This window comes from Malus sylvestris, chromosome 13 (genome assembly GCF_916048215.2).
Source record: "Malus sylvestris chromosome 13, drMalSylv7.2, whole genome shotgun sequence".
Lineage (NCBI taxonomy): Eukaryota > Viridiplantae > Streptophyta > Magnoliopsida > Rosales > Rosaceae > Malus > Malus sylvestris.
Genome location: NC_062272.1, coordinates 41960581 through 41982948, shown reverse-complemented (window position 1 = coordinate 41982948; position 22368 = coordinate 41960581). Strand labels below are relative to the sequence as shown.

Below are 22368 nucleotides of genomic sequence, written 5' to 3'. Positions count from 1 at the left end.
CGTCAAAGTTGACGGAATATTCTGTCATCCCTAACCTCAGAACTCCGACGACCGTCGCCAACGCCGGAAACTGGGAATTTCTTAAAACCTTGATATCTCACTCGTTTTTCAACCAAAATTCATGAAACCAGTACCAAATTGAAGCTCTTAACTTGTAGAACATTTCCTTACCTGTTTAAAGCCCCAAAGATCACGGAATCTCGCTGGAGAAATTTGAGGAAAACCGGCCAAACTTGAAACTGACGATCCCGACGTCCAAATCGCTTGGTTTTTCTTCTCCGAGCTTCGTGAGGGCCTTCTAAAGCTCCTTGTGAGCTTAAAATCCACTGAAACCTTCATATTTACGTGTGCATGAACAATGCACCAAATCGGAGGTTAGAGTTCTCAGGGTTTTTGAGGTTTTCAGGTCCTAAAAATGGTACGAATGGACTCAGGAGCTTGTAGGGAACAAGAACCTTACCTTTTTAATGTTGATCCGTGCGTGAATGGTGAACTTGACGCTCGTCCGTAAAATGTTGACGGAAACAGGAGAAAATCGAAAGGGAGGAGAGAGAGAGAGTGCACGGGAAGGAGAGAGAGAGAGAGAGTAAAAGTGTGTATGTGTGTTCCACGTGGGTCACCAACCAACCAAAGAAAATAACATCTAAGTCCCAAAGCATAACACACACACTACAATTTCAACGTTCAAGGATGAAACCGTCATTTTACATCGTCGATAGTAATAATTTGGGACGGGCTGTGACAATTATTGATATGTTTTATTTTTGTATACTCATTTAATTATTGGAATTTTGTTTATTGATTAATTGGTATATGATTTTGTGTTTTTTTATTAATATGTAGTGTATAGATAAGAAATATGGAAAGATTTTTCAAGCCAAAACCAATAGCACGATCTATTTGTTTGGGTAGTTCAAGTTCAAGACAAAATGAGTGTGATTAATTTGAATAAGCTTGAGAGAGACCCTGGAAAAACAATTCAAATGAAGGATTATCCTCCTCATATGCTAGTTGAGGTTCAAAGAGTATATTTGCAAATGGAACATTTTTAGACTATGAAACTTCATCGTAGATGCTTGAATTAGATTTTATAGCTTGTAATGTTGTTTTATGTATGATTCATCAATAAAATGTACTATAATTTAACTTTTAAATGTTATTTTAATCTATAAATTTTGTTACCTTTGTTATTGGGACCCTTGAGTTTAAAATTCTGGATCCGCCATTGTGTGTGAGAGTAATGATGACAATTATGGTTGAGTGAACTGACATAGAGAGAGAGATCCAGGTACCTGGCTCATTTGTTGATTCCACCAATCATGATATCACACTTGTACACATTACAACTCCTACCCACCGCTTAAAGAATTAAAAATAAAACATAATAGGTCATGGGCCCCACTAATTATCTCTTTCTAAATCATATTTGAGTTGGGCATCCTAGAGAAGAAGAAGATGGTACCATATTCGTATTTTAGTTGGGCGATAAAGACTGGAGTTTCGGGTGGGTGTGATGTGGTTGTGGGTGGACAACATCAAACATCAAGTGGGTGATCTTGGCGGTGGTAGGGCTGGACGTTTGGATGTAGGTGGTAGTGACGATTTTGGTCGGAGATTGGTTGGTTGCCGGTGTGCATAGAGATGGTGAAGGTGGGGAAGAGAAAAGGTTGTAGTTGTATTAGTAAAAAAGCCTTTCAGTTTCCCGAAGAAGGGAGAGAGAGGATACGAGGAAGGAGAGACTAGGGGGCCCAAACTTCAATATATATATATATATATATATATATTTTATACTTTGAACATGGGCTGGTATCAAAAATGTATACATATGTGATATAATGATTGGTGGAACTCCAGGTCAATAAATGAGCTTGATACTTGGAAACATTTCTCGAGAAAAAGAGAGGAAGTGAGGCATGAGAGAGCTAGAGAGATGTGAGGGAACCAGCCAAAAAGAAAGAAAATGATGAGAATATGCCTGATGGAACAAGTGTGGGTTTTTAAAACCCAAAATAATTATTTGTTTAATGCAACTTGCATGACCAACCCTTATCATTAAGCCTTTTTTAAGGCTGATTTTTTGTTTTCCCAGGCCAGACAAAGCAGTGATGCACACTGCACAAGGTCAACTTTTAGAATTTGAATTTATCTCATGTAAATTTACACTGTTTCGATCATAACTTCTTCGTTATAACTCTGAATTGAGTATTGTGACCACGTGTTCGTAAAAATAAGTGTTATTTGGAAATAGTAAAATAAGAGTGAAAAAGTTAAAAGGAAAATTGAAGTCCACATGAAAGGTCTACATGGCATCTCATGGGTATTTTAGGAATTTCATTGATGTTGAGAATAAAATATAATAAATCTCGGGACGGAATGTCACATGTTAGGTTCCGTGCTCAAAGGGAGATGACACAGTAAGTTGTTGGACGTATATTTTGGCTTGGCCTGTCAACTATTATTTGCTCCGTCCTGCTGCTGCATCAATTGTCTTTGCATCTCTACTAGCACCTCCTTCAATGGATGACAATTGACAGGCATAAAATCTTACTTCGACCGACTTTCCAGCTCCCTTCACCTTTACTTGAAATACTGGTGAAACGATATCAAAGAAAGTAGATCATGTTATCATAATTCAAGTTACAAAGAATAATAACAAATTGATTTTAGGATAACGTGTCAACGAGTTTGCCTCATTCATGGAACTTGAAATTGAGACTAATATGGACGACAATTCTGCGCATACATACCCAGGATGCAGTTCATCCAGAAGTGCATCCCACAAATCATCACCCTCGTGTGCTACTGATCGACCTGTCTTCTGAGCCAACACATCAACACGCAGTTCACCCAGAAGTGCATCCCGTGAATCATCACCTCGTGTGCTACTGATTGACCTGTCTTTTGAGCGAACACATCAACATGCAGACAGGTGATAGCCCAAATCCTGTGAAATTTATTTCCTCCTGTTAAAACTCTTTACTATATTACAGGCCTCTTCAACATGGCCACTCTGGACCAGCGAATCTAAAATCTTGTTACAAATAGAAGAATCCGGAAAACAACCAGATGCTTCCATAGAGAGCAATATCTCCTTTGCTGCATCAAGTTTTCCTGAATCGCACAATGCCTTGATAAAAGCACTGCATGTGTAATCGTCAGGATTCAAACCTAATGTCAACATGGCAAGAAAAAGTTCCTCAGCTTTCTCAACCTTGTTCATCCTACAAAGACCTTGAATAAGAGCATTAAACGAGTAAGCATCTGGTTTTATTCCATTTGCCTGCATTTTCTTCATTGCTCTCACCGCTCTAGAAATATCTCCAACGAAACACAGAGAGCGTATCAGTATGTTGTATGTGATGGAATTTGGAGTGACCCTCCACCTAACCATCTCAGCAAAACAGTCAAAAGCATCATCTATCCGATTCGCCCGACAAAGGCCATCAATTAGTGAACTAAAAGTGAACTTATCGGGTTTAATCCCCTGTTCCAAGAGCATTGCCAATAGTTCATGTGCCTTACCTACTTCTCCAGCCTTGCTATATCCGGTAAGAAGTGTATTGAAAGTAACAAGGTTAGGAGGGATACCTTTGCACTGCATATCTTCAAAAACCTTTGATGCCCTGTCCAACATTTGGGCTTTGCATAAGCAATCAATTACCATGTTATATGAGAAGACATCTGATACAAGTCCCTCTTTGATCATTTGATCAAAGATTTGATTCCCGTGACCAGCTTTTCCTGCCTTGTACATGGCTTCAATCAATGCAAGATAAGTGCTAAATCCCGGTTTCACACCACGCCGTATAAAACTTTGAAATATATCATGAACCTCGTTCTGATTCCGAAAAGGAGCTAATTCCTTTATCAAACAAACCATTATGATGTTGAATGTTGAACTCTCAGGCAAATAACCTTTTGCATCACTCTTCTTCAAAAACGAAACAATCTCTTTTGCCATACAACGATTCGAAAGGCAATACAGTACGGTATCACAGGCGACCTTGAACAATACAGACTCCCTTTCAACAAAACTCAATAACAACTCAAAAGCTTCACTGGGGGCCGTGGAACGAAACACACCATGAACTAATGATCTGATAGTAGCTTCATTAGGAGTCACATTCGTCTCCCTCATTATCTCCAAAACCCAGAAGGCTTCGCCAACCCTCTTTGTATTACAAAACCCATCAATGAGGATTGTATACGTCCAAACATTGGGAAAATATCCCAAGCCCTCCATTTGTTTAACTAAGCGAAGTGCCTCATCCACAATACCAATCTTGCAGACTCCATAAATGAGGATATTGTAAGTGAATCTATCGGGACCACAGTTATCTGCTGGCATCTGTTGGAATTTCAAATAAGCCAAGTCAAGTGAATTGGACTTGACCAACGCATTGATCACGGCATTATACAACCTTGTGCTAAGACGGAGACCCAAAAATGAAATTTGCCCAGAAACCTCAGCACAATATTTTGACAAACCCAACCTCCCCCAACTGCCGATCAATATGCAAAGCAAGTCTTCAGGGACCATTAAACCAGAATTCTTAATATCATTTAGCAATTCAACAGACAACACAACGGGGCCTCTCCGGTAAAGGGTGTTGGCTAAGATACCGCGAACGGATTGATTCTTTGACAACAAGGGGTCGATACTCGAAACCCATAAGTAAAACTTCAAAGAGAGTGATGGGTTTTCTTGGTTTTGCAAGACACTAGCAACAAACTGAGGATTCAAAACGATCCTCTGGGCCTTCAACTCGTGGGCGAGCAATAAAAACCAGTCCTTCCGTGAAAGAATTTGGACAATGTATGAGTGATCAATTGGTTTATGGTTGTGATGGGCATTACCAGCTGAAATGGGAATGTTTGAAATGGAAACCAAATTAGGATTAGGATTGGGCGTACAAGAAGAATTACCTTTAGGTTTGGGAGGACGGGAAGCGCCAAATCGAATGTTGCGAGAAGCAGAAGCTTTTCTAATTCTGGGTTTGTTTTCAAATGAAGCATTTTCTGTCTGAATTTGACTGAGACTGTAGGGGGCTTGGTCGGGGAGGGGGAGGATTCGGAGTGCAACAGCAGCATGTGCCCTAGAAGCTAAAGAAGAAAGCCATCTCATGTCCCTCACCATGCAACTTCTTCTTGTTCAGGTCAAATCACTTCACTTGGAACCAACCAACCCACAATATTGAACCAACCCAGAATATTGGGAATTAGGAATACGGAACACCTAATTGGGAATTAGGGTTGGTTGCTGAGTAAAAAGGGGCAACCTCAGTAATGTGGAGAGTGGAGAGCACCACAGAAGCCTGAGAGTTGGGGTCCGCCAAATGTTTGTTTTTTTATTTAGGGAAGTGATTACAACAAATCATTTTTCTTTTCTTCAACTTTTTTTATTTTATTTTTTATTTTTTATTTTTTGAAACAATTGATATTACCTATACTAAGGGGCAGAGTTGGGCTTAACCTTATAATATGCTAGCAATAATGTGGTTCAAATTCACATTTGGAAAGAATGAACCTAAAATCTCTCACTTACAAATGGAGAGGAATACCACTAGACATTTTTATCTCATTTTGAATTCAATAAAATTAATAAATAATTAATAGATGAAAAGATATATAGATATGCATACTAAGAAAAGAGTGAAGTGCCAATTTAGTTTCTCATTATCACCTGTGAAAATTAGGTCGCTAAATTATTTTTCTATAAAATAAGTCCCTAAATTTATTAAAAATTATTAATTTCATCTATACTGTTGCAGTCATATTTAGAATAGGAATGTGATTGTGTAAATCCTAGGGAATATGGGATTGTATCTTATATTCCTATTATGACTAGATTACCTATTAAATGTTGTAATCCTAAAGAGAAAGGTTTTACCCTTCCTACTACTATAAATAAAGGCACAATGGGGTAAATCAAACACACCTCACAATTAAATAAATCTCTCTTCTCCCTAAAGCTTGCCGCACCCCTCTCTCTCTCTAACCCTAGATCGCTCAATCAAATAGGCCTACAACACATTATCAGCACGCTCTTACTAGAAGCTAAGGAATTGACGCATCGTTGGAGGAGGCTATCATCCATCAAATTCAAAGGCTTATTCGTTTGCTGCTAATCAGGTACGATTAAAATAAAAGAAGATATTTGCAACGTCCATGAAGCATGAAAACATTTCCCATGATGGATGAATCCCTCTATGTTTATATTTTCCTTTCGATATATATATTATATATGTTCATATATTTGTCAATTTATTTATTTATTTCATGCATCGCACAATTAAATTGTTATGTGGAATTTGTGAGTCAAAGCATAAAATTAAATTAGAAGCACGTTTAGGGTTTTCCTAAACCCTAAAGGATTTGACAAAAAAAAAAGGGGAATCAGGACATGGTGCAACATACCACAGCACCATCATTATGCAAAATTGATACCAGGCCTCGGCCTGGGGTCCTAATGGATGGATCTGCAGCTTTCATCCCTGCACCATGGTCCGTAGCCATGCAACCAGCCCACATGATTGGGCATTGGTCCCTGCGGCCTGCACAGTGACGCTAGCCTTGCGGCTGGGCTTCTCTGTGCAACAACAAACAAGCCAACCTTGCTGGACCTGCACCGTGGCTCCCCCTTGGCCCATATATGAAACCCAGCTTCGGCTGAGGGTTTCTCACCCTCCCTGTGTGGCCTGTAGCCCACCCCTTAATCTCTTGTGCCGTGTCTTATGCTTAAGACACCCACCCATGCCCAAATTATTTTCTGGGGCATATTTTTTGACCAAATGCTATTATTTTAGCATTTTAAAATAATTTAACCAGTATGTTAATATTATTTTGCTTCTACAATCGACCCCGTATGGCTCCATTTATTGAATTAATTAAAAGTGACCTGCAGTCCATTAATCTGATAATGAATCCAAAATTATTGACCTAAAGATTACTTTTGGACATTAACGATTCAATAATGAATCCAAAATTATTGACCTGAAGATCACTTTTTTGACATATAGCCTTGCTTTACGTCGACAACAAGCGAGGCTAGTACAACCCATGATCGTTTAGGACATCTTGGATGTGACATGATGCGCCGTATCCTCAAATCTTCACACGGGCATAAGTTACATCCCTATGTTGGACTCCCATCATGCAAAGTGTGTTTTTTAGGGAAGTTGAATACTCAACCCTCATATACAAAGATTATTCACGACCCCCCTAAATTTCTTCAGAGGATTCAAGGGGACATTTGTGGACCAATCCAACCAACCTGCGGATCATTTAGATACTTTATGGTGTTGGTTGATGCATCGACAAGATGGTCACATGTTTGCTTGTTGTCCACTCGCAACGTCGTGTTTGCTAAACTCCTAGCTCAAATCATTAAGCTAAGGGCTCACCACCCTGATTATCCGATAAAGTCGATTTGATTGGATAATGCTAGAGAGTTTATGTCACAGACTTTTGACAATTATTGCATGTCAGTAGGGATAAATGTGGAACATCCTGTACCCCATGTTCACACCTAAAACGGCCTGGTAAAAGCTTTCATAATGCGCCTTCAATTGATAGCTCAGACTTTGGTTATGCGAACCAAACTGCCAGTATCTGCCTGGGGCTATACAATATTGCATGCAACTATGTTGGTCCGCCTAAGGCCTACCGCTACCCAACCACATTCACCGTTACAGTTGGTCACTGGATACGAGCCTGACGTCTCTCATTTACGGGTGTTTGGGTGAGCCATTTATGTGCCAATAGCGCCGCCGCTATGTACCAAAATGGGTCCTCAAAGAAAAATGGGAATCTATGTTGGTTATGATTCGCCATCAATTGTTCGCTACTTAGAACCCTTGACAGGAGATCTCTTTACCGCACGTTTTGCGGATTGTCACTTTGATGAGACAGTCTTCCCGTCGTTAGGGGGAGAAGCATGCTAACATTCCCGTAGAACGCCATGAATTGTCGTGGCATGCTCCCACTATGTCTCATTTAGATCTCCACACTACCCAGTCTGAAACTGAGGTGCGTCGAATTATAGATCTTCAGAACATTGCTCAAAGCATGCCGGATACTTTTAGGGCACATTTCCAACACAGTGTGCTCACCTGCCTCTAGGGCATTTCTAAGCTGAGTTGCTACGTTTTTCAGGTTCGGGTGAATTCTTGAACATCGTGTTTATGAGACGTTGGTAGTTGCTCCTGCATTCTTGAGGCCAAAGGGCATGACCTTGTAGTAGAATGTGCCTCGCTTGATCACAAATGCAGTTTTCTCCTTGTTAGGCTCTCGTGCATGGCAATTTGATTATAGCCTAAGTATGCATCCAAAAAGCTGAGCAGCTAGTTCCCAGATGTTAAGTCAACGAGTAAGTCAATTCAGGGAACCATATAGTTGTCTTTAAGGTTGGTGTAATCCACGCATACTCTTTATTTGCCTTTCTCTTTCATCACCAGCATGACATTGGCTAGCCATGCTGAGTGCGCCACTTCTTCAATGAATTCGGCCTTCAATAGCTTGTTGATCTCTGTCTTAATATCACTACTCGCTTGGTTATGAAATGTCACATTTCTTAGATCATAGGTTTGGCAGAAAGATCAACATGTAGCTTGTAACGAGGTATCGTTGGATCAATGTTGAGCATGTTAGAGGGTGACCATGCGAAAACGTCATGATTTTCCTTGAGGAAAGCCATGGGTTCCTCTTTCTCAATCAAGCTTCGTCGTGAGCCAATCCTAGTCATCTTATTTGGTTGGTGGGGGAAAAATATGATGTATTATGTGTCCTCTTCAGGTTTCCCTCATCTGCCAGGGCATTGTTGACCTTGACGCCATCTTTTTGATTTGTCTACTATGATTACTACTTGGTGGAGGTAGAATCGTCTTTCTGCACTTCTACTGCTACTTCTGGGGCAACAAACTTCTTCTTCGTCTCCTTGAAAACTTGCATAGTATATTACCAAGACATGGCCTGGTCACCTTTAATCTCCGACTACTCCTCCGGATGCGAAATCAAATTTTCTAATACTCGATCAAGGTCACAGCTGCAATCTTCACTAGCCTAGGTAGGCCCAAAATCCCGTTATGGGGAGATGGGTCACTGACGATCATGAAGGTCTGCGATAAGATAATATGGAGGGCTAGTTATGTTAAGCGTCATTATGCCAATGGTAGTTGAGGTAAGTCTATTGAATCAAGTGAAGACCTCTACATTCCAAGCCTATCTTCTGGATGACTAACAATTGTAAAATATTGAATGAGTTGTTGTTGTCCACCATAATTTTGTCAATGATGGTGTGGGCCAGTTTAACAGAAATCACCAAGGCATCGTCATGGGGAAAGTCTACTCCCTCAGCGTCCTGCTCAGTGAAGCCAATGATTGGTCCAGGTATAGCATCTATGGCTTGAGCCTGAAAGACTGATCTCACTTGCTGGATCTTTCTCTTCTCGGAACTGTTACGCTAGAAAGAATAAGGTTTTCCTTCTCATTGTCTTATAAATGGTCACGTGACTAATGGGAGGATAAGGGCAAAGCTCTTATGAATGCAATTCCTCTCTCTTTTATCATCCTGCATAAAATTTAAATGATAGAAATGTACTACATAATCCAGTTGCACATGTAACAACTCTTAATATGCCAACAGACAAATGACATAATAATTAGAGCAAGCGATCAATGACAATCAAAACATTCTCCAAATTCACTCGACTAGCAATTATAGAATTTTAATATGATTTTTTCCATCTCATTAATATAGCCACAAAACACAAAGAACATGCAATTCCTTTCATTTAAATCAAACATATCACAGGAAAATGTCATTCTCGAGGTAAAATAGGTTGAATAATTTACGCTTATCAAATACCCCAAACGTACATATTGTTAGTCCTTGATGCTAAAATTAACTTAACACACAAATTAAAACCTCTTGTTGTCAATTGTAGTAAAGAATGTAAGTAGGGATTATTCTAGGCCGGGAATTAGGAGGGATTGCTAAAACACTTGAAACTGACTTAAAAACATAAAATTAAGTTTAAAACACCAAACTAGACTCAAAAGATGCAATACAAACTAAAAGGACTCAAAACAAGCTAAAAACGCTCAAATCTGCCTAAAAACACAAACTGGGCAGATTTGGACTCTAACACACTTTTGGGACACCTGAAAACACAAATCAAAACAGATTTTGACTAATAAAACACTTTAAAGTAAAAGGGGTTTTGGTTTTGACGAATTTGAAAACAAAACAAGTAAATTAAAGAGCTAATGAAATCTGCACGAATTTGAGTAAATTGAATGGATGGAAGGCTAGATAGGAGGTTCTTCTCCACACATGACATACTTGCACATAAACCAATTTTCAGTTGTTCTTTCGATCAATCATAAAACTCAACACCCCAGGTTAATTAAGTTCGCTTAAATTAACCTTCAAGTTCTCCTTAAGTTATTGAATTGGATGGGAAAATGCATACAACAATTCAAGCATTCTTCAAAAGTTCTTTACGTGAACAGCACAATAAAGATACAATCAAAGATCATTAAGCATTATGAAAACTATAAGTATTGACAAGGCATTCGTTACTATGATGAGCATGAAACTCCTGCTAAGAATTTATTTAACGCGATCGTTTATAAGCGACCTCTACTACTTGTGAATATAAGTTTGTAACTATTAGGTGAAACTCCCTTATACTCTAGCATCATATTCATGCATGCAAACTAAGTGTGCACTCTTAATAAACATATACGAATAAGTTATCAATCAAGCAGTTAAACAAATTGAATTCACAACTTATGAAATCATAACTGAAGGTAATCAAATCATATTTCAAGCATGAACATGGTTTCGAATTCCCCCCAGCTAAAGGGGGTTTAGTTCCTTATACTTAAAAAGCAAAGATAAACAAATTTAGACATTGAAAACAAAAGAAAGAAAACACCTAAAAACGCTCCAACAATCCAACTTGAATGGCAAGCACGTCCAAGGGTCCTCCTTCTTCTCTTTGTTGCGGCACAAGGTGTGGTTTGATAGATGAGTGGTAAATTATGGTGGTAGATGGATATAGGTGAGTTATCATGAAGGGTGGATGGGTGGATTGTGTTCTCCTCTGGTTTTCTTCCCCCTTGTTATGGTAAAGGGTGGATGTATTTATAGGCTAGGGAGAGGACCACCATCTAATTAAGGTGGTAGTGATGAGTGTTGTGGTAATAAGTGGATGTAATGGGTGTGGTGGATGGATGTTTGGTAATGAGTGGATGTAATAGGTGTAGTGGATGGATGTTTGGTAATGAGTGGATCTAATGGGTGTAGTGGATGAGTGTTTGTGGTAATGAGTGGATATAATGGGTGTAATGGATGAGTGTTTGTGGTAATGAGTGGATGTAATAGGTGTAGTTTTGGTAATGAGTGGATGTAATGGGTGTAGTGGATGGATGTTTGGTAATGAGTGGATGTAATGGGTGTAGTGGATGAGTGTTTGTAGTTGTAGGTCAACACACTTGCACACACACATGCTGATTTCTAGCTTTCTAATCTTCAAAAACGTCCATCCTCATGTCTCCATGCTTGCACTATCCAATCTTGGCCCAAAAATGCTCCAAAGTGCTCCAAATAGCACTTTGTTGCCAACTTTGTTATTTGAACCTACAAACACACGAAAATAGCTTAAAGTACTAAAATAACTAGAATTAAACTAAGTAAATGCCAAGAAACAAGCTCACTAAGTTGCATAAATATGCTCCTATCAGTCCTCGAGCAAAAGAAAGAAAAACATGAAAAAGTAATAGCATGGAAACATTAGTTTCCCCCTATGTGACCCTTAAAGAATCTCAATCAAGAGTACATAGTAACCAAGAACTTTCGCAAGTACAAAGTAAGTGAATCAACATTCCAAGTGTTAGCAAAAACCCTTCAATCATCCTTGAGGTGTAATGTGTGTAATAGTCATGTCAAAGTAATTCCAAGCTTCTTAAATCATCATATGCAAATAAATGACCTTCTCACAGGGCATACACTCACTCACACATATTTCTGGGTTATGTATTTCACTCAAATGATCACAGTAAAACATGACGTTATATGCTTGCTTATCAACCTAACTCGATGTTAATTTCAAATAATTTCTTGGATTAAAAGGTCTTTTGTCGGGTTGTAAAGGGGTTGATGATTAACTGGCTACAGAAGAAAAGGATATGAAAAATACAAAAATCTAAGAAACTTGTAGAGCACTCCAAATTTTTCCTCTTAGAGAGAAATTCAAATAACTTGAAAGCAATTAGAACTTAAGCACAACTTTACATTTTTTTTTTTTTACTTTTCTTCTTGCCGCATACAACTTTTTTTTTTCTTAAACATTTATTTTCCACGGCACTACTTTCTTTTACATCAAACAACATCTTTTCTTTCTTTCTTTTAAATCTTTTTTCACTTTCTATTACAATATTTAGCTCACAACACTTTGAATAAGGTTTTCCTTCTCATTTTCTTATAAATAGTCACGTGACTAATGGGAGGATAAGGGCAAAGCTCTTATGAATGCAATTCTTCTCTCTATTATCATCCTGCAAAAAATTCAAATGATAAAAATGTATCACGTCATCCAATTGTACATGTAACAACTCTTAATATGCCAACTGAAAAATGATTTAATAATTAAAGCAAGAGATCAATGACAATGAAAACATTCTCCAAATTCACTTAACTAGCAATTAAAGATTTTTAATATGATTTTTTCCTTCTCATTAATCTTGCCACAAAACACAAAGGACATGCAATTCCTTTCATTTGAATCAAACATATCATAGGAAGATGTCATTCTCGGGGTAAAATAGGTAGAATAATTTGCGTTCATCAAATAATCCTAAACTTACATGAAAAAGTAATAGCATGGAAACATTAGTGTGGATGCAAAATAATAACACCTAAGATTAAGGCTGTTTGTACCATACTTGACCAATCCCGAAACTACTGAGCACCGGTCAACGTTATACCGTCAAGGACCCAGAAGAGTTTCCCTCCAACCAGGAGGCCAATCACAGCGCGACACGTGTCGACATCAGAAGCCAATCATAGCGCGACAAGTGTCAACATCAGAAGCCAATCATAACATGACATGTGTCAATGTCAGAATGAAACTAGAAACTCTCTTCTATAAATAGAGATCATTCTCTCACAATATTTCCTAATGTCATTTGTACTAAATCATTCACTAGTACTCACTAAAGGAGAGCTTGAACCTATGTACTTGTGTAAACCCTTCACAATTAATGAGAACTCCTCTACTCCATGGATGTAGCCAATCTGGGTGAACCACGTACATCTTGTGTTTGCTTCCCTGTCTCTATCCATTTACATACTTATTCACACTAGTGACCGGAGCAATCTAGCGAAGGTCACAAACTTAACATTTTCTGTTGTACCAAAGTCCTCACTGATTTTGTGCATCAACATTTGGCGCCGTCTGTGGGAACGACACTTATTCCCACTCTCTTCAGCTTTGTCAAGCTGGTTTCCACCATTCGTACACTCTCTTTTGACCAGGCATCCCTCTCCAACATGGGGAGCGAAAGAAGCCACAGCACACAGAATGACACCCTTCTTGCACCTAGTGCGAAGCAATGAAAGAATGAAGGAAAGAGGGTTGCTCTTCAAGCTAAAGTCGATGAGCTAGAAGCTCAAAACAACAAGATAGCAATGAAGAATGAGGTCCTCTAGGAGCAGTATGAGAAGCTCTTTGAGACGCTCCACGAAACTATGCGTACTCAAACACGCGAGCTTGTTGCCCCAGTGGACATCAACCATCATATGGGTGCCCCCCAACATGGAGGGTCACATTCCTTCGACATGGGTATCTCTGATGAGGAGCGAGCTAATCATCAAAGCATTAATCAACATGAGACTTCTCTCAACCCAGCTGTTTTGACCCAAAGTAGGAGAAGTGGAGGAAGACACCTCATTGCAGAAAGGTTGGATGGATCGAAAGTCGTTTATCGTGACTGCCGAGACTTCCTAAAGCAACGTTGAGAGAATCCCCTCCACATAAGCTCGAAGATCAATGACCCAAGGGTTTCTGAAAGACTCGGTCCCCTCCCACATCCCAGGCTGGCTACCAATTTGGGGAAGGGGCAACAAGTCCTAGAGAAACACGAAGGTATAGGGGACTCAGAGATGTTTCGACAGACATACCTTGAAAGTCAGTACGGCGAGTCCAGGAAAAAATCATATGCTTTTGATCAAACCTTCCTACTTCCAAGAGGAGATGGAGATTTACTAAAGAAAGCTCAAGTGGTACATGACTCCGCTCAAGACCCTCTTGTCCTACACTTCTTAAGGAAGTAAACAAGTTGAATGTCGAACGACAAGCTGAGATACCTGATTGGAACCAATCTAGGCTTGGCCCTCTTACAAGGAGGATCATCGACACCCCCTCCAAGCAAAGACAAAGCAAAAGCTTGGCTTGCAACTCTATACTGGAAAGGAGGACCCGATTGAACACCTTAACCTCTTTGAGTCCACCATGGCATACCAGATACACACCAATGAAGAGCGATGTCTTCTCTTTCCCTCCACCCTCTCTGGCGGAGCTCTAAACTGGTATTGTCGTCTTCCACCTGAGACGATAGACTCATTTGAGGAATTGAGGAAACTGTTTGTTTCTCAACACATTTTCTAGACCGATCGCTTGCATTCTGCAGATGACTTGTACACTATTCGCCAGAAGCCAGACGAGTCACTATGAGAGTATGCCGGTCGCTTCAGCCATGAGTATTCTCACTGCGCTGAGGCAGATGACAAAACCGCCCTCAAGGCCTTCACTACAGGCCTACGTGATTGTTTCTTCAAGTACATGATCAATGCCAACACTTGGAAGACTTACTCTGTGGTGATGGCACAGGCTTACAACCATGCCTCCGCCGAGGCAAGGACATATCAAGGGAAACCCCCCACAGCCACCCCTTATTAGCAAGTAGGGAGTGGAAGCCAGATCTAACCAAATAAGAAGACCTCGACCTTCCAAACGGCAGCGGTGCCTCCCCCTGCCTTACTTAATACTTTGCCAAGTCAACAGACATATCAATCTCAGGGCAAAAGGAAAGATTTCCATCCTCAGCAGTCTTATTTTAGTAAAAGGAGTAAGGGACGCTACCGCGATAACCAAGGGTATCACCATGATAATCCCCGACCCCAGGCAGTCAACACAGTGGGTCAAGCACGTGTCAAGACAGCCCTACCCCGAGGTATGAGGCATACACACCTTTGAACGCCACATGCATGGCCATTTACCCCAGCATAACACACCTGATACCGAAGCCAAAGCCGAGACACCCAGATTACAAGTCTACGAAGAACACGGGCACGTTTTGCTGCTACCACGAGTATAACGGCCATGATGACGAGAAGTGTATCACCCTTCATGATCATATTGAGGCTTTGGCACGTGAAGGAAAAATTGATCAATTCCTCCTTCACCCTCCAAGGGGTAACCGTAACCAACGCCAGGTGAATGTGATATATTCCATAAGTGGTGGCACGCTCATATCTAAATCTCCAACAGGGCCATGAAAAATAGTGAACGAGCTTTAAGGTCTGGCCACCAAGTGTTTCACGTGGAAGATATCAGGGGAGGCAAGCATCAAAAGCGTAACTGGGATCCAATATGTTTCTACCCTGAGGAAGAAAGAGGTATCATCTACCCTCACAACGACCCACTAATCATGGAAGCTCACATAGCCAACTTTGAAGTACGATAACCCTGGTAGACACGGGGGTTTCGGTCCATATCATGTTTGTCGAAGCTTTTAGGGCACTTAATGTAGCTGAACACTTGCTCGATCGCTCGATTTCCCCTCTGATAAGCTTCTCTGGTGATATCGTGCAACCTTTGGGGAGCATACACTTACCTTTCACCATTGGTACAAGCCCTTACACAGCTACCATTACCACTAACTTCCTGGTGGTTGATTGCCCAACGACATATAATGTCATCTTGGGACGCACAGGCATCAATGATCTCAAGGCCATGGTATCCACACATATGTTGTTGATGAAATTTCCAACCCCTTATGGCAATGGTTACATCAGAGGAGATCAACTTAGTGCACGATCATGTTACAACACTTTGGTCAAGCAACAACACCTACCTGTGCCCAAGGAAACCCTTTCTATACATGACCAAGTCATAAAGACCATCCCCGACAAAGCCAACTTGGATCTTCACGATGGCAACAGTCAACCCGACAATCCTCGAGATGACTCTTTCACCCAGCAAGCACAACCCGCTGAAGAGTTGGAGAAGGTCTCTATCTTAAAAGATTATCCGGATCGCATGGTGAAGATTGGCACCACCTTGACACCACCCATTCGGTTGGCATTGATCTTTTTTTTACAAGAGAACACTAAGGTCTTCGCCTGCTCATACGAGGACATGCCAGGCATCTCTCCCGATATCATTTGTCATCGCTTAAGTAATGACCCCAAGACTAAGTCAGTGAGACAGAAGCGAAGATCCTATAACGCTGAACGGTACGAGGCAATTAAGGCAGAAGTTGAAAAACTCAAAGGCATAGGCTTCGTCTGCGAAGTCAATTATCCAACGTGGGTAGCAAATGTTGTCCTTGTTAAGAAGAATCCGACCAAGGAAAGTCTCATGCTCCAACAGGTCTTGTGGAGAATGTGTGTCGATTACACCGACCTAAACAAAGGATGCCCGAAGGATAACTTTCATCTTCCTCTCATAGACAGACTTATAGACTCTACAGCAGGGTGTGAACTCCTAAGCTTCATGGATGCTTACTCAGGATACAACCAAATCCTCATGAACCCTCTAGACTAAGAACACACAGCCTTCACTACTGACAGGGGACTATATTGCTATAAAGTCATGCCCTTCGACCTAAAGAATGCAGGAGCGACTTATCAGAGACTGGTCAATTCAATGTTCGCCGAACAGATTAGGAAGAGCATGGAAGTTTACGTTGATGATATGCTAGTCAAGAGAAAACATGCTGACCAACACATCACCAACTTATCTGAAACTTTCACGATTCTGAAGAGGTATCGAATGAGGTTAAACCCTAACAAATGTGCCTTCCGCGTAGGCTCTGGCAAATTCTTAGGCTTCATCATAAGCCAATGAGGCATTGAGGCTAATCCCGAGAAGATTAAAGCAATCCTCGACATGAAGGAACCGGTAACTTCAAAAGACATCCAAAGCCTTACTGGCAAGATTACTCTGCGACAGAGTCCCAAGTGAAGGAACACTTAGTCCAAACTGGGATGGACCGTTTGAAGTTGTTGGCATCAGTTGCCCTGGCTCCTACAAGCTAAGAAGCTTCGATGGCAAGACCCTTGGCCATCCATGGAACGCTGATCACTTGAAGTACTATTACAAGTAAACTCATATTGTACAAGTGTTAAGCTTCAACCGTTCGGCATCTTATGTAACGAAGACTATTTGGCATGAATTCAATAAAGAGGTGATTTAGACAACTCAGTCCTAATCCTCTTACATTCCTAGCAATGAAACACTTGGGTTAAAAGCTTCAACATGAATGCTTCCAACATGAAACAAAATCAAAGTATATGTCAACAAGACTAAACAAATAAACGAACAGCTTCACAATATATTCGTCCAATCATATATTCCAACACATTCATACATAAGCCAACTGTGCTTTGAAAGGGTTTAACATACTTTGTGTCATTCGACACTTGCTACAATGTGCCTAGACACCTTTCCTTTATTCTCACAAACCAGGTGATGAAATGTGAAGAAGAAACTCATCTTCATGCCACCAACCAGGTGATGAAATGTACAACCCGTACTCTCCTTCATGCCACCAACTAGGTGATGAAATGTACAACTCGTACTCTAATATCATTTGGCAACTTGCCACTCATGCCACCAACCAGGTGAAGAAGGAACAAATCTTAATGCCACCAACCAGGTGATGAAATGTACAGCCCGTACTCTCCTTCATGCCACCAACCAGGTGATGAAATGTACAACCCGTACCCTAATATCATTTGGTAACTTGCCATTCAAGCCACTAACCAGGTGATGAAATGTACAACCCGTGCTCTAATATCATTTGGAAACTTGCCACTCATGCCACCAACCAGGTGAAGAAGGAACTCATCTTCATGCCACCAACCAGGTGATGAAATGTACAACACGCACTCTCTTTCATGGCACCAAATAGGTGATGAAATGTACAACCCGTACTCTAATATCATTTGGTAACTTGCCATTCATGCCACCAACCAGGGGAAGAAGGAACTCATCCTCGTGCTACTAACCAGGTGATGAAATGTGTTGAAAGGTGATGAAGGAACTCACCTTTGTACTACCAACCAAGTGATGAAAGCAACTCACCATTCATTCCATCTACCAGAAGACAAGTGGTACAACTTGTACACATGAACTCCTAACATTCACAAATAATAAAAAACCCTCAAGCTTGACAACTCAACTAGGGGAGCACTTATGCCTAACAAGAGTTATAGTCATCAACAAGACTAAACAAATAAACGAACAGCTTCACAATATATTCGTCCAATCATATATTCCAACACATTCATACATAAGCCAACTGTGCTTTAAAAGGGTTTAACATACTTTGTGTCATTCGACACTTGCTACAATGTGCCTAGACACCTTTCCTTTATTCTCATAAACCAGGTGATGAAATGTGAAGAAGAAACTCATCTTCATGCCACCAACCAGGTGATGAAATGTACAACACACACTCTCTTTCATGGCACCAAATAGGTGATGAAATGTACAACCCGTACTCTAATATCATTTGGTAACTTGCCATTCATGCCACCAACCAGGGGAAGAAGGAACTCATCCTCGTGCTACTAACCAGGTGATGAAATGTGTTGAAAGGTGATGAAGGAACTCACCTTTGTACTACCAACCAAGTGATGAAAGCAACTCACCATTCATTCCATCTACCAGAAGACAAGTGGTACAACTTGTACACATGAACTCCTAACATTCACAAATAATAAAAAACCCTCAAGCTTGACAACTCAACTAGGGGAGCACTTATGCCCAACAAGAGTTATAGTCACCAACAAAGTCTTATTGCAAGCCAACAACAACTTCAGTGCATGGCATATGAAGATCAAGCTATTCAGCCCTCTTGCATCTGCTTCAAACATTTCCCCTCTATAACAATGCAAACACCACAACTCGTAGAAAGCTACACACACTCTTGATCAAGACAACGTGAAGCAAAACCAATTTATGGTGCCAACAAGAGCTTCATCAATGGAGGGCAACCACAATTCTCAAAAGCTTCACACACTCTTGATCAAGACAGTGTGAAGCAAAACCAATTTATGGTGCCAACAAGAGCTTCATCAAAGGAGTTCAACCCTAATTCTCAAAAGCTTCACACAGTCTTGATCAAGACAGTGTGAAGCAAAATCAATTTATGGTGCCAACAAGAGCTTCATCAAAGGAGTTCAACCACAATTCTCAAAAGCTTCACACACTCTTGATCAAGACAGTGTGAAGCAAAACCAATTTTGGTGCCAACAACAAGAGCTTCATCAATGGAGAGCAACCACAACTTTCAAAAGCTTCACACACTCTTGAACAAGACAGTGTGAAGCAAAACCAATTTATGGTGCCAACAAGAGCTTCATCAAAGGAGTTCAACCACAATTCTCAAAAGCTTTACACACTCTTGATCAAGACAATGTGAAGCAAAACCAATTTATGGTGCCAACAAGAGCTTCATCAATGGAGGGCAACCACAATTCTCAAAAGCTTCACACACTCTTGATCAAGACAATGTGAAGCAAAACCAATTATGGTGCCAACAAAAGCTTCACCAAAGGAGTTCAACCACAATTCTCAAAAGCTTCACACACTCATGATCAAGACAGTGTGAAGTAAAAGCAATTTATGGTGCCAACAAAAGCTTCATCAATGGAAGGCAACTACAATTCTCAGACCTTCGAAGCAAATTCAATTTATATGGTTCATCCAAACCTTCGACTACTACAAGGTGTGGCTTGCATCACAATCTCTTGCTCAATAGTGTGGAAGCAAAATTTGTAGATGTTGTCTCTCCTACACTTTCAAATTTCTAGTTTCCCCATTAAAAAAAAAAAAAAGGAAATTCAACAAAGCTTCATCAATGGAGGACAACTACAAATTCTCAAAAGCTTCACACTATCTTGATCAAGATAGTGTGAAGCAAAATCAATTCATGGTACCTAACAAAAAGCTTCAACTCCAAAGCTTCACCTACAAAGCTTCAACTCCAAAGCTTCACCTACAAAGCTTCAACTCCAAAGCTTCACCTACAAAGCTTCAACTCCAAAGCTTCACCAACAAAAGCTTCATCAATGGAGGATAACTACAAATTCTCAAAAGCTTCATACTATCTTGATCAAGATAGTGTGAATCAAAATCAATTCATGGTACCCAACAAAAGCTTCAACTCCAAAGCTTCACCTACAAAGCTTTAACTCCAAAGCTTCACCTACACAACTTTAACTCCAAAGCTTCACCAACAAAAGCTTCATCAATGGAGGACAACTACAAATTCTTAAAAGCTTCACACTATCTTGGTCAAGATAGTGTGAAGCAAAATCAATTCATGGTACCCAACAGAAGCTTCAATTCCAAAACTTCACTTACAAATCTTCAACTCCAAAGCTTCACATACAAAAGCTTCAACACAAAAGCTTCACCCATAAAAGCTTCACCTACAAAAGATTCACCCACAAAAACTTCACCCACAAAAGCTTGACCCATAAAAGTTTGACCCACAAAAGTTTGACTTACAAAAGCTTGACCCACAAAAGCTTGACCTACAAAAGCTTCACCCACAAAAGCTTCAGCCACAAAAGCTTGACCCACAAAAGCTTTACCTACAAAAGCTTGACCCACAAAAGCTTCACCTACAAAAGCTTCACCCACAAAAGCTTCACCTACAAAACTTCAACTCCAAAGCTTCACCAACAAAAGCTTCATCAATGGAGGACAACTACAAATTCTCAAAAGCTTCACACTATCTTGATCAAGATAGTGTGAATCAAAATCAATTCATGGTACCCATCAAAAGCTTCAACTCCAAAGCTTCAACTCCAAAGTTTCACCTACAAAACTTCAACTCCAAAGCTTCACCAACAAAAGCTTCATCAATGGAGGACAACTACAAATTCTCAAAAGCTTCACACTATCTTGATCAAGATGGTGTGAAGCAAAATCAATTCATGGTACCCAACAAATGCTTTAACTTCAAAGCTTGACCTACAAAGCTTTAACTCCAAAGCTTCACCCACAAAAGCTTCAACACAAAAGCTTCACCCACAAAAGCTTCAACACAAAAGCTTCACCTACAAAAGCTTGACCCACAAAAGCTTGACCTACAAAAGCATCACCCACAAAAGCTTGACCTACAAAAGCTTGACCCACAAAAGCTTGATTGACAAAAGCTTCACCCACAAAAGCTTGACTGACAAAATATTCACCCACAAAAGCTTGACCCACAAAAGCTTGACCCACAAAAGCTTGACCCACAAAAGCTTCACCTACAAAAGCTTCACACTATCTTGATCAAGATAGTGTGAAGCAAAAATCAATTCATGGTGCCTAACAAAGCTTCAACCTCAAAGCTTCACCTACAAAGCTTCACCTACAAAGCCTTAAATATATATATATATATATATATATATATATATATATTTATTTATTTTTTCGGAAATTCGAAAATTAAAAAATTCGAAAATTCGGAAATTCGAAAATTCAAAAATTCAAAAATTCAAAAATTCAAAAATTCAAAAAAAAAAAAAAAAAAAAATCGAAAAAAAAAAAAAATTGCCTAGGCCTCCTCTTCTTTGGGCCTAACAACTTTCATAACAAATATATATGAAGAAGGAGTTTTGGGCTACCACTTAGAAAGGAAATGCCTCATTCGTCAACTCCTTCGACCGGAGACTTGGGGGACTCCTACCATATGCTACTGAACCTTGATACTTGGAAGTCTCATGATCACCCAGTGACTTGGATTTTTCAAGTCTCCAAACGAGAAGTTTTCCTCACTCGGGAATTAAGGGAGCACTACCTCAACCTACATGCTTCACTCACAAAGCTTCAACATATAAGCTTCAACAAAAGGAAAAATTCAAAGAACTTAGTGAAGAAGGCCTTGGTGTATTTAACATAATACGTTGAAATGAAGCAAAACTTGTTTATTGATATCTCCGATAAGTTACAAATATGTACATATACATGAATCAAAATAAACAAACAAGAGGGAGCCTTCATAAAGGTTGCTCAGGAGAAGTCTTAGCAGTCAGCAGAGCCCCAGAACGAGGAGGCACCAGAGGGTGATTATTCAGAG

The 22368-nt window shown here is 40.1% G+C and overlaps 1 protein-coding gene across 1 annotated transcript; it reads right to left on the bottom strand.

Moving 5' to 3' along the window:
• Positions 1-2218: 2218 nt before the first annotated feature.
• LOC126597735 (putative pentatricopeptide repeat-containing protein At3g16890, mitochondrial) lies at positions 2219-5298 on the bottom strand. Its single transcript, XM_050264545.1, has 2 exons — positions 2748-5298; positions 2219-2589 (listed from the first exon to the last, which is right to left on the bottom strand). The coding sequence occupies exon 1, from the start codon at positions 5135-5137 to the stop codon at positions 2954-2956; it is 2184 nt and encodes a 727-aa protein (XP_050120502.1). The 5' UTR covers positions 5138-5298; the 3' UTR covers positions 2219-2589; positions 2748-2953.
• Positions 5299-22368: the final 17070 nt, after the last annotated feature.

Coding starts and splice junctions, on each gene's coding strand:
- LOC126597735 (XM_050264545.1), bottom strand. CDS start 5,137: ATGGTGAGGGACATGAGATGGCTTTCTTCTTTAGCTTCTAGGGCACAT.